Genomic DNA, 17,803 nt, shown 5'->3' with positions numbered 1-17,803 from the left:
ACCTGCATATCTGCCAATGTGGTATACTGTGTCCCTTGTACCCGGTGTGGCTTCCTCTACATTGGGGAAACCAAGCGGAGGCTTGGGGACCGCTTTGCAGAACACATCCGCTCAGTTCGCAACAAACAACAGCACCTCCCAGTCGCAAAACATTTCCACTCCCCCTCCCATTCTTTAGATGACATGTCCATCATGGGCCTCCTGCAGTGCCACAATGATGCCACCCGAAGGTTGCAGGAACAGCAACTCATATTCCGCTTGGGAACCCTGCAGCCCAATGGTATCAATGTGGACTTCACCAGCTTCAAAATCTCCCCTTCCCCACCGCATCCCAAAACCAGCCCAGTTCGTCCCCTCCCCCCACTGTATCCCAAAACCAGCCCAACTCATCCCCTCCCCCCACTGCATCCCAAAACCAGCCCAGCCTGTCTCTGCCTCCCTAACCTGTTCTTCCTCACCCATCCCTTCCTCCCACCCCAAGCCGCACCTCCATTTCCTACCTACTAACCTCATCCCACCTCCTTGACCTGTCCGTCTTCCCTGGACTGACCTATCCCCTCCCTACCTCCCCACCTATACTCTCCTCTCCACCTATCTTCTTTTCTCTCCATCTTCGGTCCGCCTCCCCCTCTCTCCCTATTTATTCCAGAACCCTCACCCCATCCCCCTCTCTGATGAAGGGTCTGGGCCCGAAACGTCAGCTTTTGTGCTCCTGAGATGCTGCTTGGCCTGCTGTGTTCATCCAGCTCCACACTTTGTTATCTTGGTTTACTAATGTCCTTTAAGGAAGGAAACTGCCATCCTTACCTGGTCTGGCTACATGTGACTCGAGACCCACAGCAATGTGTTTGACTCTTAACTGCTCCCTGGGCAATAAATGCTGCCTGGTCAGTGATGTCCTCATTTAGTGAATGAATTACAAAAAGGACCAGGTAAGATGGCAAATTTCCTTTGCCAAAGGATATGGATGAACTCGATGGGGTTTTAGAACAATTAACAGTGGCTTTATGGCTCTTACATATCTTGCAATTCCAGAGTTGTGGTGAACTCAGGTTTCACGGGCTGCTCATATCCTCAGGATGTTGCCTGTGTTCCTACAATACCAATCCGTTGGCATTACCATGATGCTACCCCTTCCCCTCTCTGAACACCCCCTCCACTCTCCTACAATTTCTGTGCTGCTCAACTGTAGCCTTGCTTCACAATGTATCTAACGGGTAGCCAGCAACAAAAATGTAGAAGATCCCAAGGTAAACTGAAGTTCCCTCTCCCCATCCCCCTCTCTGATGAAGGGTCTCGGCCCAAAACGTCAGCTTTTGTGCTCCTGAGATGCTGCTTGGCCTGCTGTGTTCATCCAACTTCACACTTTGTTATCTTGGATTCTCCAGCACCTGCAGTTCCCGTTATCTCTGAGACAACAATACAGCACAGGAACAGGACCTCCAGCCTTCCAAGCCTGTGCTGCCTCATCTTGTCCTGTGAAATATCTACAGTACTTCAGAGAAACAGACACCTCCAGTGACACAGGCTCTGAACTCATTCCCCACAACCTCCCTCCTCAATCTCTTACAAACATTGGAACCAATATTCTGCGCAGCTATCCTCTTTGCTCCAAGTTGCTGATAAACTAATAAAGTCATAGAGTTATACAGGATGGAATCAGACCCTTCAGTCTAACTCATCCATGCCAACCAAATGTCCCAAACTAAACCAGTCCCATTTGTCTGTCTTTGACTCTCCACACCTTTCTTATTCATGTACCTCATACAATGACAACAAAAATCAATTGAAAGTACCTTCTTTCCTCTCCCTTAAGGCTTTCAGTATTTCTTTTCCACAAAGCTCACCCAGGCTATTATTATCCAGATCCAGTTCTGTCAAATGATCTGAAAACTTGATCAGCCTGTAAGGAAAATTCCAACAAGAAGACTCCAGAGATTTAAAAAGGCGATAAATAAAATGGTTCAATTCTAAATTATTTTAAGAAAGAGAAACAGAGAAACGCTGGCCTATAATTTGCTGTAACATCCTCTGTTAGCTTAGACTATTTAATCTCAACAATACCTTGTACTGAAATATACACGGACACTGCATCACTTCCGAGCAGTTTCTAATTTCTGTGGCAAGTGTAGATTCTATCTGTTGAGCCACGACTGTGCTTTCACATTGTTTAATATCAAATATCAAAATATCAAAAATCAAGTGAATTCTAGGAAGCCTTGTTTAAAAAATCTGTAATGTCCATCTAGTGCTTGTAGATGGATAAATTAGATTCCCTATGGTGTGGAAACAGGCCCTTTAGCCCAACAAGTCCACACCGAACCTCGGAGCATCCCACCCAGACCCATCCCCCTGTAACCCACACACCCTTGAACACTACAGGCAATTTAGCATGGCCAATCCACCTAGCCTGCACATCTTTGGAATATGGGAGGAAACCGGAGCACCCGGAGGAAACCCACGCAGACACGGGGAGAATGTGCAAACTCCACACAGACAGTCGCCCGAGGCGGGAATCAAACCCGGGTCCCTGGCGCTGTGAGGCTGCAGTGCTAACCACTGAGCCACCATGCCGCCTGATAAAGAGAATGTGTTTTCTGATTGGGGCTGTAAATCTGGTCCAATCAGGGAGCCCTGGCTGACAGATATAAACAGGAGTGTCAGAGGTTCTGTTCACACTGAGAGCTGGCTCTGAGGGAGCTGGGTCAGTGTCACGGGCTCTCTGCATGTAAATAAAGGGTGACTTGGTGACAGGATACCAGCCTCTGTGGAGTTATTTCAGTCTACAGTGAACTTTGAATGACTTCTTTTAAAGAAATCACTCCAATTATTTCCTATCAACTTGAAATAAATCAATTCTTTCATGGTCCTTCAAAACTTAAGTCTTCCATGAAATATTAAACCTGAAGGATATTTGTAACAATACTTACTGACACAATACTTGAGTAAACATTATTGGACCCATGATGCTGCTGTTTCCTCTTCCATCAATGCCATTATCTGTCAGGTGCAATCTGGATAACCAGGGAGCAATCTGTGCGAGTTCCTGCTTATCTTCCCCTTAAAGATTAAGAAGAAACAATTTGAAGACCTGATTACTTTTCAAAATCTCCTCTCTACCTACCGCATCCCAAAACCAGCCCAGCTCATCCCCGCCTCCCTAACCTGTCCTTCCTCCCACCTATCCTCTCCGCCCACCTCAGGCTCCATCCCCATCTCCTACTTACTAACCTCACCCCGCCCCCTTGACCTGTCTGTCCTCCCTGGACTGACCTATCACCTCCCTAACTCCCCACCTACATTCACCTTTACCGGCTCCATCCTCGACTCTCTGACCTGTCTGTCTCCTCTCCACCTATCTTCTCCTCTATCCATCTTCTATCCGCCTCCCCCCTCTCCCTATTTATTTCAGTACCCCCTCTTCCTCTCCCTTATTTCTGAAGAAGGGTTTAGGCCTGAAACATCAGCTTTCCTGCTCCTCCGATGCTGCTTGGCCTGCACCTTGTTATCTCAGATTCTCCAGCATCTGCAGTTCCTTCTATCTCTGAAACACTTTTTATACATGTCTATTGAAATGACTCACATTGACAAATACTCTTGACATTCTCGGGTATGGCTTTGTGGGAAAAGAGTAAGCCACCTGGCTGTATGCCATTCCGAGCTTCCAAGATTTTAGTCTGTGGCCAGGAGCCATCAGAATTCCTGCTGCACCATTATTGAGGATCAACAACCTACTGGCCAGGGACACTGGCCAGTGCTCACAAGCTTCTGAGACTAATGCTAACCAAACTTAGCAATCACTCAGGCTTCATACCAATGATCTGCTACATCTTGCCAAGTCAAATTAAACACAGGGTAAACTGTATATCATACATTGACTGAAGGCACCAATTACCTGGAATGGGAAAATTCATTTCTCTTCCCAACTGTAAACAACAAAAGCATTTGCTTTACATATCACCAAAGTATATGGAAAAGTAAAAAGGAGAATTTGGAACACTGCACAATGATACACAGTCAATTTAGGACTAGTTTTCCTTAAATAACATGCTTCAAATAAAGGAAGTTGAGCTGAAGGCCATTTTGAAACCTTTATTGCTTTTCTTTTCCTAAACCAGCAGCAAAAATCCAGGAATTTCCTCCCTAAGGGCATTGTGGGTATTTCTATTCCCCAAGGACTGCAGTGGTTCAAGAAGGCAGCTCACCATCACCTTCGACAGAGCAGTTGGCGTTGAACAATAAATGCTACCCCAGCCTGCAATGCCCACATCCCATGATCAAAGAGGAAAAAGAAGGAACTATGATGATTTACAAGTTAAAAATAAACAGTTGGTCTGTAAAAATCAAAAACAGAAATTGCTGGAAAAGCTCAGCAGGTCTGGCAGCATGGGTGGAGAGGAATTAGAGTTACCATTTCAGGTCCGGTGACCCTTCCTCAGGAAGGACCCGAAAAGTTAACTTTGATTTCTCTCCCCAGGTGCTGCCAGACCTGCTGAGCTTTTCTAGCAATTTCTATTTTTGATTCTGACTTCCAACAACTGCAGTTCTTTCGGTTTTTGATTAGTCTGTAAAAATGGTGGGTTTGAATTGACTTTAATTCCGGAAGAGTGCACTTAAGTTCTATTGCTGGGAGGCTCTTCCAAAGTTATTGCAAATAAAAACATATGGAAACCAAACCTAAACTATAAACAAGAGACTTATTTTCTCATGTTGCTCATTTATAGCTTCCTTTGATTCATCTGTCTTTCATAAAAGATCAGCTCCAAGCTATTCTCTGATCCTGAAGATCAGGTTACAATCTGAGATTCATGGGTTTCTGCAAATTGTTGGAAACTTCAGTTCTCATTGGCTTAGGGCCAAAATAGAACACAGGAATTTACATTACAGTTATATTTATATAGTACCTTGAATGTTGCGAGAAGTGGGAGTGGGGCATCTTCAGAATGGCAACTTGTAGATAGTGGAGTGCCAAAGGGATTTGTGCTGGGGCTACAATTATTTGCACAACATATTTACATGTAGGAAAGTGAATGTACTAAAACCAAGTTTGTGTTGATGTGCTAATAGGTGGGGAGGCAGGTAGAGGGAGTGACGGCATCTACAGAAGGAGATGGACAGGTTAAGTGACTGGCTAAAACTTGGCAAATGGGAAATATAATGTGGGAAAATTTGAAATTATGTACCTTAGCAGGAAGAACAGAAGAGCTGAATATTATTTGAATGGAGAAAGTCTGTAGAAAGCTACAGACCCTTTCTGAAGAAGGGTCTAGGCCTGAAACATCAGCCTTCCTGCTCCTCTGATGCTGCTCAGCCTGCTGTGTTCATCCAGCTCCACACCTTGTTATCTCAGATTCTCCAGCATCTGCAGTTCCTACTATCTCAGCTACAGAACAGACAGAATTGGGAATCCTCGTGCATAAATCAGAAATATCTATCTTCAGTGAGTAATAAAGAAGCTGAATAAAATGTAGGCCTTTATTTCAAAGGGAATGGAGGCTAAAAGTAGGAGGTTTTGCTAAAACCTTACAAGGCGCTAGTCCGACCTCAGCTGGAAATGTGAATAGTTTTGGGCTCCTTATCTAAGGAAAGATGTTAGAGGCAGTCCAAGAAAGGTTCACTAGGCTGAAACTGGATAAGGAGGGTCTGTCTTCTGAGGAGAGGTTGAGTAGATGGGGCCTGCATTCATTGGATTTACAGGAATGAGAGGTGACCTTATCAAAACATACAAGATTCTTAAGGGAACTTGATGGGGGAGATGTTTCCCACTGTGGGAGAGTCTAGGGCCAGAGGGTATAATCTCAGAATAAGATGTTGACCATTTAAGACAGAGATGAGGAACTTCTTCTCTGAGGGGAGTGAATCTATGGAATTCTTAACTGCAGAGGGCTATCGAGGCTGATTGATTGAGTGAATTGGAAGCTGAGCCTGGCATTTTTAAGGAGAACCAGGTGTCATAGGGGAACAGCAGGTAAATGGAGTTGAGGATTATTAGATCAGCCATGATCTCACTGAGTGCTAGAGCAGATTCGATAGGCTGGATGGTCGACTTTTGTTCCTGGGTCTGATGGTCCTACTTACTCTCTTTGGCAGCCATCTCTGTCACAAGGTCACTATTTTGTTCAAGATCCAACACTCCATCAGCTGCACCAGTTCAGCTACCTCTGAGCTACAGCAGTGAGGAGTGTACAAACGCATCGTCAAATTAAAAAAGCCACACCCAGCACACTGCTGTTACCACATTGGGAGTCTGTTAGCACCATGCAAAGTGATAGTGTGGATTCAATTCGCCCACTGCTCAACCTCTCTCTCTGTAACGAGAGAGCTGCCCTATGGTCCACTTAGACCACGGCAACTTTAGCTTTTAGTCTGACCACAGTCCAGTGAAAACTGGTCTGTGCGTTAGAGAAACGCCCATCAGCCACTCCTCTGGAATCAATGAGAGAGCTGCAGACAAATGCATGTCCATCTGCAAGTCACCTCCACAAGGATTCGGGCAAAGCTTCTGCAAATTCGCCTTCACAGGAGGGGGCCCTGTGCCTGGATGGGAGAAGGGCTGCCTTCCTCATAATCTCCTGTTTTACCCACAGCCAAAGTTCCAGGGGAGAATCATGGGAAGGTTCTCAGGCAGTCTGCTGCTCTCCTTACAAAGTGACAGCATTGGCATTAATGACTGGCAGGATATGGCACCAGAATCCTAACAACTCATCCATCACCCTGCACCATGCTCTGAGTCAGAATGCTTTAATGGCCAGCTGCTGGGCTGTGGGATAGGACAGGCCACGGCAGACATGAAGGGTTGAATGGCCTCTTTCTGTAACTTTCCTTTTAATCAACCTGTTCAGACATTATAGGATCACCTTCTGAGGAAAGGCCAGACCAGCTAGGCCTGTATCCTATGGAGTTTAGACAACTCGGAGCTGATACAATTGAAACATTGATGATCCTGAGGGGCCCTGACTGGGTTGATGTGGAAGGGATGGTTCCTCTTGAGGGAGAATTTCAAACTAGGGGTTATCATCTTTTAAAAATTCATTAGATTAGATTAGATTTTGTGGTCACGTGTACCCGAGTGCAGGAGTGCAGTGAAAAGTTCGGGGTTGTCCCTCTCTAGTTAGAATAAAATAGTTAGAATTTGAAACAAGAGCCAAAATTAAAGAAACAGAAATGAAAGGAAAAGGAAATGTCCATATCACCCTTGCTGTTGCTGCCACGCCCATGAGTATTGAGTCACGCTGACCAACGTGACCTGCACCAACACCACGGTGCCACGACCGCAGCAAACACTGCTTCACCACCGACACCACCATCTCCAGTCCGGTGCCTTGCTGCCATCTGCAGCAATGTTGAAGTCACCACCCTCCAGTGCCATCTCTCGCCGCTGGGCCTAGCTTGCCAGCGCCATCTTCAAATCACTTGAAGTACCAGAGCCCACAGCCTGCCTGGAGAGGTTAGGGTGAACCACTGTCAATGTCTGTACTGCTAACACCACTTCCTCGAGTCCTGCACAGGGTCCACCAGGCCATCTCCTGCTGCTAGCCTGACACTCATGGGAATCGCTGACGTCGACGGTTCCACCACAGCCCAGCTCCCCACGGCCAAAAGGTTGGACAGAACTGCACAGAAAAGAAAAGTAGGAAGAAAAGAAGGAAAGAAAAAGAGAACTGGACTGAAGAAAGCAGGAGCCTGAACGCTGCTCCTCCACTGCTGCCCTTCAAGATAAGAAAAGGAGGTATCTGTTTAAGGCAGAGAAGAGGAAATGTTTTCTCTCCCAGAGGGTTGATAGTCCTGTGGAATTCTCTTCCCTGCGCACGCAGAACCTTCAGATATTTTAAAGCAGAAGGAGATGGATTCATGATGACCAAGGGGATGAAAGATTTTCAGGGAAATGCAAGAATGTTGAGTGAGGTGAAAGTCAGATCACCCATGATTTTCTGAATGGTAGAACAGGATTGCAGTATTTTAAAATCAAGGCATTACCTGATTGGAAACTCGGGATGATAAGGAAATAAGGCTTGGGGTGTGTTAAGGTATGGGAAATGAAGTTTGCACTGGCCAGACGTTCATGAGGAAAAGGAGGTAAGAAAGCAGCCAGGTAGGAATAGGGAGGCAATGGCCTCGTGGTATTATTGCTGGATTGTTAATTCAAAGATCCAGATAATGCTCTGGGGATCAGGGTTCGAATTCTGCCATGGCAGAATACAATAATTATCTGGAATTAACAATCTAATGATGACCATGAATCCATGAATCTGTCCTGGATCGGAGGTGGGCAGGAAGCTGGTAGCGAGGTATAAACATGTTTCATATGCACCTGACATTGCAACATTCCTCACCCAGGGAATGTGACATGGCCAATCTAAATACATCAGTGCTCATTCTTAACAGAGGGAAGATTACTTTGTGTTAGTTTGATGGTTTGCACTTGTCCATAAAAGATTTTACATTTATGATTGTGTAAATACATTTGATTGTTAACCTAAACCATAACCTGACTTACAAAATAGCACAATTTACATTTTAATTTCCAATTGATCCATAAGCAATTAGAGTCATAAATTCATAGAGATGTACAGCACGGGAAAAGACCTTTTGATCCAACCTGTCCAGGCCGACCAATTTTCCTAAATTAATCTGATCCCATTTGCCAGCATTTGGCCCATATCCTTCTAAACCCGTCCTATTCATATACCCACCCAGATGCCTTTTAAATGTTGTAATTATATCACCGCTTCCCCTGGCAGCTCATTCCACATACGCACCACCCTCTGTGTGAAAAAGTTGACCCTCAGGACACTTTTAAATCTTTTCACTCTCACCGTAAACCTACGCCCTCTAGTTTTTGACTCCCTCACCTTAGGAGGAAAGACCTTTCTCACTCTATCCATGCCCCTCATGATTTTATAAAATTCTATAAGGTCACCCTTCTGCCTCCAACATTCCAGGGAAAATAGCCCCAGCCTATTCCACCAATTGGAACCAGACAAGTTGTAAGATGGCAGGGGAGGAAGACGCCCCAACTGGAGCATGACCGCTTGGTATTTTCTTCTTCTTTTCTTCGTTATCTTCATCTTAGTGCTTCTGTTTTTATTCTTCATAAAGTATTGCACTCTCCTGTGGGGGGACACAGCATGGCACTGTCCCGTGGGAGGTCCCAGCATGGTACTGTCCCGTGGAGGTCTCAGCATGGCACTCTCCTGTGGGAGGTCTCAGCCTGGCACTGTCCCGTGGGGGCATCCCAGCATGGCACTCTCCTGTGGGAGGTCCCAGCATGGCACTGTCCTGTGGGATGTCCCAGCATGGCACTCTCCTGTGGGGGGTCTCAGCATGGCACTCTCCTGTGGGAGGTCTCAGCCTGGCACTCTCCCGTGGCGGGCCCCAGTATGGCACTCTCCCGTGGGGGGGGGGGGTCCCAGTATGACACTCTCCTGTGGGGTGTCTCAGTATGGTACTCTCCTGTGGGAAGTCCCCACATGGCACTCTCCTGTGGGGGGTCCCAGCGTGGCACTCTCCTGTGGGAGGTCCCAGCATGGCACTCTCCTGTGGGAGGTCCCAGCATGGCACTCTTCTGTGGGAGGTCCCAGCGTCGCACTCTGCTGTGGGGGGTCCCAGTATGGCACTCTCCTGTGGGGGGTCCTAGTATGGCACTCTCCTTTGGGGGGTCCCAGTATGGCACTCTCCCGTGGGGAATCCCAGCATGGCACTCTCCTGTGGGGGGTCCCAGTATGGCACTCTCCTGTGGGATGTCTCAGTATGGCACTCTCCCCTGGGGGATCCCAGTATGGCACTCTCCTGTGGGGGGCCCCAGTATGGCACTCTCCCGTGGGGGGTCCCAGTATGGAACTCTCCTGTGGGGTGTCTCTGTATGGCACTCTCCCGTGGGGGGTCCCAGTATGGAACTCTCCTGTGGGGTGTCGCAGTATGGCACTCTCCCGTGGGGGGTCCCAGTATGGCACTCTCCTGTGGGATGTCTCAGTATGGCACTCTCCCCTGGGGGGTCCCAGTATGGCACTCTCCTGTGGGAGGTCCCAGCATGGCACTCTCCTGTGGGAAGTCCCAGCATGGCACACTCCTGTGGGTGGTGCCAGCATGGCACTCTCCTGTTAGGGGTCTCAGTATGGCACTCTCCTGTGGGGGGTCCCAGTATGGCACTCTCCTGTGGGAGGTCCCAGTGTGGCACTCTCCCGTGGGGGGTCTCAGTATGGTACTCTCCCGTGGGGGGTCCCAGTATGGCACTCTCCTGCTGGGCTCTCAGTATGGCACTCTCCTGTGGGGGGTCCCAGTATGGCACTCTCCCGTGGGGGGTCCCAGTACGGCACTCTCCTGTGGGGGATCCTGGTGTGGCACTCTCCTGCAGGGGATCCTGGTGTGGCACTCCACTGTGGGGGCTCCCAGCATGGCAATCTCCTGCGGGGGATCCTGATGTGGCACCCTCCCAAAGGACCTCCCAGCAATGTGCCCTCCCATGAGGCCTCCCAATGTGGCAGGTCGCTGGCACGGTGTGAAGCAGGGCCTGGTGCAGACTCGAAGCTAGGACCCAGTGTGGTCTGCTGTACTGAACTTTTATTTCTGTAATGTTGGACATTTTATTTCTTCATTGTCGAAGATTTTGTAACCAATGAAGCTGTGCCTCGGTAGTTTTCTATCTCAGTCAGTGCTGTAATCGGCGACATGTAAACCTTTCTATCTGAGAAAAAGGACCAGGAAAAGGCCATTCAACCCCTGTGCCTGCTCTGCCATTCAATAATGTCGTGGCCGATCCAACATTCCTCACATCCATTTTTCTGTCTTTTTGCCAATAATCCATAATCCCTCAACTGATCAAGAACCTTCTTTCTCAGTAAACACAAGGACCGTGCCCCTACAGCTTTCTGTAGCAAGGAGATCCCAAAGACTGACATCCCTCTGTGAGAAGAAGTTCCTCGTCATCTCAATCTTAAATTGGGGTCCCTTTATTCTGAGCGCACGCTGTGCCACGGGTGTGACCTGTTCCAGGCCTCCTAGACCTCGTCATGCCGCTATCAAGTGCCCAGCCTCAGCGGCAGTGAGAGTCCCACTCCAGGCCGCGCAGATTGACAGGCCAACTCTGTAACCGTGCTGCCTCTGAAGACACCGCTGCTGTTGTAGAGCCCAGTGAAGCCTCCTCCTGCTGAAGAGCTCTCTTTACCAGGTAGGTTTGAGAGAAAGGAGGGGAAGAAGGAAAAAGAATAAAAAATGCAGGCAACGAAGACAGAAAGGCCGAAAAATGGACACTACCTATGTTGCTGCCACCAAAATGTAAACAATAGTGATCCCAGCGCTGATCCATGCGGAACCTCACTGGTCAGAGGTTACCAACCTGAAAAACAACACCTTATTCCCCCCAGAGGAAGCTCTACCTCCTCACAGCCAGGGTAAATTTGCAGTCGGGTAGCAGGGAAAAAGCCAAAGTGACTGCACTCAGATGACTGACCTTCAAATGACTCGAGTAGGGGAAACCAATTCACCTGTTTTGTTCACTTCCGGAATAAGTCCTCCTCCTCTGTGGACTTTCACAATCGTTATTTGGTGCTATTCTTGACTTCAGATGTTTTCTAAAACAAATGCAACCTCATTTTGCAATCTATTAACATAATTACTTCTCTTTTTCTTCTTTGATCCGGTATCGACGTTGTTCATGATACCTGCCTGGTCAGTGATGGCCCTTTGTCCAAAGCACTGTTTCGACATGGCCGAGTACAAGCCAGATTGGTCAGCTGCTGGTAAACCAGAAGAAGAAATAAAACTGTGAGTCAGCAGATTACAATGAAAGATCACAGGGAAAAATGGAAAACAAATATGACAAACACATTCTATTAAATACAAAAGCAAAAATAGAAATTGCTGGAGAAACTCAGCATGTCTGGCAGCATCAATGGAGAGAGAAACAGCAATAACATATCAAACCCAGTGACCCTACACAATATTCCAAATGTGGCCTAACTAAATTTCTATACAGCCACAATATGACTTGTCACTTTTTATACACTATGCTCCAGCCAGTGAAGGCAGCATACCAAACATTTTCCTGAGCACCTTATCCACTTTCAGGGAACTGTGGACCTCTACACCCAGATCCCTCTGTATATTATAACACGGTGTGGAGCTGGAGGAGCACAGCAGGCCAGGCAGCATCAGAGGAGCAGGAAAGCTGAAGTTTCGGGTTGGGACCCTTCTTCAGAAACGGTGGAGGGGAAGGGGGTTCTGAAATAAATAGAGGGGGTTTGGGCTTGGGAAGGTAGGTGGGGTGGCGATAGCAGGTAGTGGTGGGGATTGGTCAGTGAGATGGGAGGTGCGGATAGGGTGGGAGAGAAGGTGGACAGGTCAATGAGGCGGGGATGAGAGGGAGGGCTGGTCATGGGGTGAGGACGGGGATGGGGAGATTTTGAAACTGGTAAAGTCCACATTGAGACCATTGGGTTGTAGGGTCCCGAGGTGAATCTGAGGTGCTGCTCGTCCAGTTTCTGGGTGGTGTCACTGTGACACTGGAGGAGGCCCAGGATGGACATATCGCGCAGGGAGTGGGAGGGGGGTACCCCCCCGGTGATACCATATAGCCAATGGCCATGTGCTGTTTGCTGTGGCCCTAGTCACTATAATAAACATTGATGCAATGTACTACTGTACCTTCCAGGGACTGTGTTAATAGATCCTCCTCAAGATGTATTGATGCACCAAATTTCATCCTGGCCATGTTTTCTGCATAATCTGCAATAAATGTGATAAGTTTGCAAGCTCCTTCGCATTGTAAATTGTTGCCATCCAAAAAGAGATCCCTGCAATGAGGAAACTAATTATTAGTTTGTCCATTCATCTTACTGTCTTTAACTTACTTAAATTAACTGATCTCATGTTTTACGTCAATAATTATGCAATACTGTAGGGCCTAGCTTAAATTGTTAACAACCCAGTAAAAATACTTCTTGCCTGTTTACTTTTGAATTACATGCGTCAAACTTGGACAAAATTAGATTTTGCGGATTTGCTTGTGCCAAGTCATAAATCAGCTGCAGATTCCATTGTATTTGGGCCAGGAAGTGTTAATAGAGTGTCATACACACTTACTACTTTGATGATAACTATTCCTGTTATACGTTAAAGATCTGGCTGAAGGAACTGAGGGTATTGCTATTAAGATGACACAAAGATTGATGGAGGGACAGATGGTGTTGAGGAAGTGGGAGGCTGCAGAAGCATTTGGACAGGCTGTGAGAGTGGGCAAAGAGGTGGCAGATGGAGTGCAATGGGGGAAAGTGTGAGGCTATGCATTTTGGTAGGAAGAATAGAGGTACAGACTATTTTCTAAATACGGAAAAGCTTCGGAAATCTGAAGGACAAAGGGATTTGGGAATTCTAGTTCAGGATTCTCTTAAGGTGAGCCTGGAGGTTCAGTTGGCAGTTAGGAAGGCAGATGCAGTGTTAGCATTCATTTTGAGAAGGCTAAAGTATAACAGCAGAGATGTAATGTTGTGGCTTTATAAGGCTCTAGTCAGACCACGTTTGGAATATTGTGAGTGGTTTTAGGCCCTGTATCGAAGGAAGGATGTGCTGGCCTTGGAAGGGCTCCAGAGGAGGTTTACAAGAATGATCCTGGGATGAAGGGCTTGTTGTATGAGAAGCAATTAAGACTCTGAGTTTGTACTTGATGGAGTTGAGAAGGATGAGGGGGGATCTGTTTGAAACTTACAGAATACTGACAGGCCTGGATAGTTTGGACATGGAGAAGATGTTTCCACTAGTAGGAGAGAGCAATGCCCAAGGGCTCAGCCTCAGAGTCAAGGGAGGACCCTTTAGAGCTGAAATGAGGAGAATTTTCTTCAGCCAGAGGGTGGTAACTCTGTGGAACCCATTGCCCCAGAAGCTGTGGAGGCCAAGTCATTGAGTGTATTTAATACAGAGATAGATAGGTTCTTGATCAGGAAGGGGGTCAAAGGTTACAGTGAGAAGGCAGGAGAATGGACTTGAGAATCATGTCAGCCAAGACTGAATGGCAGAGCAGGCTCAATGGACCAAATGACCACATTCTGTTCCTACATCTATGTTCCTATATCCCTGTGACTGGAGTAACTGAGGACTTCGAAGACCATGTCCTCCTAACTGTCTCGAAAGATGTATACCATATTCTTGTAACATGTCAATAGTTGCAGAGGTGCATTAAACTGGATCTTATTTACGCCAAGAATTCCTTCTAATTACATCAGAAGCAAGGTCATGTTGACAATGGAGAAATCGATACCTACGAGGTATTATTGGCTGCACATATAACACGGTGCTTAGCCTCACCACACAACAGATTTTGCCTGTTGTCTATACCCCAGCTGTCTGTATGAGGTAATTCTGCAACCATCTCACTAAAGACTTGACATTATTTGTTCAAAGGAATGTAGGTATCGCTGGCTGGCCCATCCCTGATCACCCTGGAAAAGACGGAGGTAAGCTGCCTTCTTGAGTTGCTGCTATCAACGTGGACTGAGATTGGGGAAAATTGTAAGCACTGTATTGGAACAATTTGAAGAACTTAGTTTGAATTAGAGACTGATAGTAAATGATTTAAAACTTGTCTGGTTGGGAATAACATTTTCAATCACAATCTGCTTAAAGGGCAAAACCTTGGGAACAGGTTTGACACTGTGTATCTGGAGGGACTACTTCCACCTCCTCAAGTGTTTGAGTACTGAATCCACTGGAGTACTACAGTTCCTATTCAGGCCAAAATGAGAGAGGCAGATTCAGCTCTTCTTACTCCAGAGCTTAATACTGCTCGGGATGGAGGTTTTTGTCCACTAGAGCCAAAGGACATCTAAACCATGATGTCAACATGAAATTGTGTGAAAGATGTTATAGGCTGCTTTCTGTGGAGCGTTGGAGACTGACAGTTGACCTTAAAGAGGTTTATACAATCATAAAGGGCCCAGGTAGGGTAAATAGACAAGTTTTTTCCCCTGGATAAAGGGAGTCCGAAACTAAAGGCTACAGTTGTAAGGTGAAAAGGGAAAGATTTAAAAGGGACCTGAGGGGTAACATTTTCACACAGAGGATGGTGCGTGTATGGAATGAGCTGCCAGAGGAAATGGTGGGGCTGGTACAATTACAACATTTAAAAGGCATCTGGATGGGTATATGGATACGAAGGGTTTAGAGGGATATGGGCCAAATGCTGGCAAATGGGACTAGATTAACTTATGATATCTGGTCGGCATGGATGGGTTGGACCGAAGGATCTGTTTCTGACTTATCAATCTGTATGACTCTATTTCTCTAAAAGAGTGATTTTATATGCAGTACCGTTCCAACATCCTCTCTTCTTACAATTGGTCTCAGGTCATTTTCAATCATTTATATTCACGAATGGTACAAACGAGACAAAGCTAGTGCAGTAATTAAATTTGCAGGTTGCTAGATATTGATGTCGCACTCAGGGCCTTGAGGGGAGTAGATTTTATATTGATCAGGACTGGTTGAAAAAGTGAGTCCAAGATTGGCATATCTTTCAATGTGTGAAAACATAGTTACACAAATGGTTCAAACAGTAAAGCTCAAATAGGCACAATTTAAAATTAGTGTAGGATGGTAGAACTTGAAAGTAATGATTAGAGAGAGATGGGGTGGAGCTGGAGAAGGTAGGTGGGACAGTGATCGGTGAGTGTAGTTAGGCAGTGGTGGGGGATTGGTCAGTGAGGTGGGAGGAGCGGATAGCTGGGAGAGAAGACAGACAGGTTCTGTCAGATCAGGGAGATGGGGATGAGAGGGAGGGTTGGTCATGGGATGAGGCCAGGGGTGGGGAGATTTTGAAACTGGTAAACTCCACATTTAGGCCATCGGGTTGTAGGCTAACGAGGAGGAATATGAGGTGCTGTTCCTCCAGCTTCTGGGTGGTGTCATTGTGAGGGGGAGTTGAAGTGGTTCGTGACTGGAAGGTGTTGATGTTTCTTGCGCACAGAGTGAGGATGGTCTACGAACTGTCTCCGAGTCTACGCTTGGTCTCACTGATGTAGAGGGGGCCATTTGTTTCCCAGCTCCCTTCCCCCTCCCCATTTCTGAAAAAGGGTCCTGACCTGAAACGTCGACTTTCCTGCCGCTCTGATGCTGCCTGGCCTTCTGTGCTCCTCCAGCTTCTCACTGTGTTACCTCCAACTCCAGTATTTGCAGTTCTCTCTAACTCTCATGGAAGTAATGATTGACAGGTCATTGCAAACTCAAGCATGACTGCTATGACCAAAACACACCCTGAGCTGAACTGATTGCATTGTTCAATATTACCCTGAAATCCAATCGTCCTACTGGGCTCTTGTGGTACACTGGTAATGTCCCTACCTCTAAGCCAGGAAGTCAGGGTTTAAGTTCCAACTACTCTCGAGGTGTGTCATAACATCCCTGTTGTAAGTTGATTGGAAAATGTTGATAATACTGGGACCATTGCAACAGGATAAAGGGGTCAGCTGGGTCACACTCGGAATATCGTTCACAAATTTGGTCTCAGCTCTAAAGAGGATATTGTGAATCTGGAGAAAAGGTATAAGAATGATTTTCAAGATAACCAAGTCTGGAGCTGGATGAACACAGCAGGCCAAGCAGCATCTCAGGAGCACAAAAGCTGACGTTTCGGGCATAGACCCTTCATCAGAGAGGGGGATGGGGTGAGGGTTCTGGAATAAATAGGGAGAGAGGGGGAGGCAGACCGAAGATGGAGAGTAAAGAAGATAGGTGGAGAGGAGAGTATAGGTGGGGAGGTAGGGAGGGGATAGGTCAGTCCAGGGAAGATGGACAGGTCAAGGAGGTGGGATGAGGTTAGTAGGTAGATGGGGGTGCGGCTTGGGGTGGGAGGAAGGGATGGGTGAGAGGAAGAACAGGTCAGGGAGGCAGAGACAGGCTGGGCTGGTTTTGGGATGCAGTGGGAGGAGGGGACGAGCTGGGCTGGTTGTGTGATGCAGTGGGGGGAGGGGACGAACTGGGCTGATTTTGGGATGCGGTGGGGCAAGGAGAGATTTTGAAGCTGGTGAAGTCCACATTGATATCATTGGGCTGCAGGGTTCCCAAGCGGAATATGAGTTGCTGTTCCTGCAACCTTCGGGTGGCATCATTGTGGCACTGCAGGAGGCCCATGATGGGCATGTCATCTAAAGAATGGGAGGGGGAATTGAAATGGTTCGCGACTGGGAGGTGCAGTTGTTTATTGTGAACCGAGCGGAGGTGTTCTGCAAAGCGGTCCCCAAGCCTCCGCTTGGTTTCCCCAATGTAGAGGAAGCCGCACCGGGTACTATGGATACAGTATATCACATTGGCAGATGTGCAGGTGAACCTCTGCTTAATGTGGAAAGTCATCTTGGGGCCTGGGATAGGGGTGAGGGAGGAGGTGTGGGGGCAAGTGTAGTACTTCCTGCGGTTGCAGGGGAAGGTGCCGGGTATGGTGGGGTTGGAGGGCAGTGTGGAGCGAACAAGGGAGTCACGGAGAGAGTGGTCTCTCCGGAAGGCAGACAAGGGTGGGGATGGAAAAATGTCTTGGGTGGTGGGGTCGGATTGTAGATGGTGGAAGTGTCGGAGGATGATGCGTTGTATCCGGAGGTTGGTGGGGTGGTGTGTGAGAACGAGGGGGATCATCTTTGGGCGGTTGTGGCGGGGGCGGGATGTGAGGGATGAGTTGCGGGAAATGCGGAAGATGCGGTCAAGGGCGTTCTCGGCCACTGCGGGGGGAAAGTTGCGGTCCTTGAAGAACTTGGACATCTGGGATGTGCGGGAGTGGAATGCCTCATCCTGGGAGCAGATGCGGCGGAGGCGGAGGAATTGGGAA

The 17,803-nt window shown here is 47.4% G+C and overlaps 1 protein-coding gene across 7 annotated transcripts in view; it reads right to left on the bottom strand.

Annotated features, from left to right (window-relative positions):
- LOC125457920 (uncharacterized) overlaps positions 1 to 17,803 on the bottom strand; it is a 62,133-nt gene that overhangs the window by 20,486 nt on the left and 23,844 nt on the right. For 5 of the 7 annotated variants that reach the window (XM_059650919.1, XM_059650920.1, XM_059650917.1 and 2 more), the window contains exons 6-9: positions 12,643 to 12,791; positions 11,616 to 11,735; positions 2,931 to 3,060; positions 1,797 to 1,903 (exon numbers count right to left, since the gene is read on the bottom strand). In XM_059650919.1, the coding sequence (XP_059506902.1) occupies positions 1,797 to 1,903; positions 2,931 to 3,060; positions 11,616 to 11,735; positions 12,643 to 12,791 (506 nt within the window). The remainder of the gene's footprint in view (positions 1 to 1,796; positions 1,904 to 2,930; positions 3,061 to 11,615; positions 11,736 to 12,642; positions 12,792 to 17,803) is intronic. The other 2 variants (XM_059650921.1, XM_059650922.1) reach the window with 2 other exon arrangements.

Source organism: Stegostoma tigrinum, chromosome 14 (assembly GCF_030684315.1).
Source record: "Stegostoma tigrinum isolate sSteTig4 chromosome 14, sSteTig4.hap1, whole genome shotgun sequence".
In the NCBI taxonomy this organism is placed as follows: Eukaryota; Metazoa; Chordata; class Chondrichthyes; order Orectolobiformes; family Stegostomatidae; genus Stegostoma; species Stegostoma tigrinum.
This window is presented reverse-complemented; position numbering and strand designations above follow the sequence as displayed.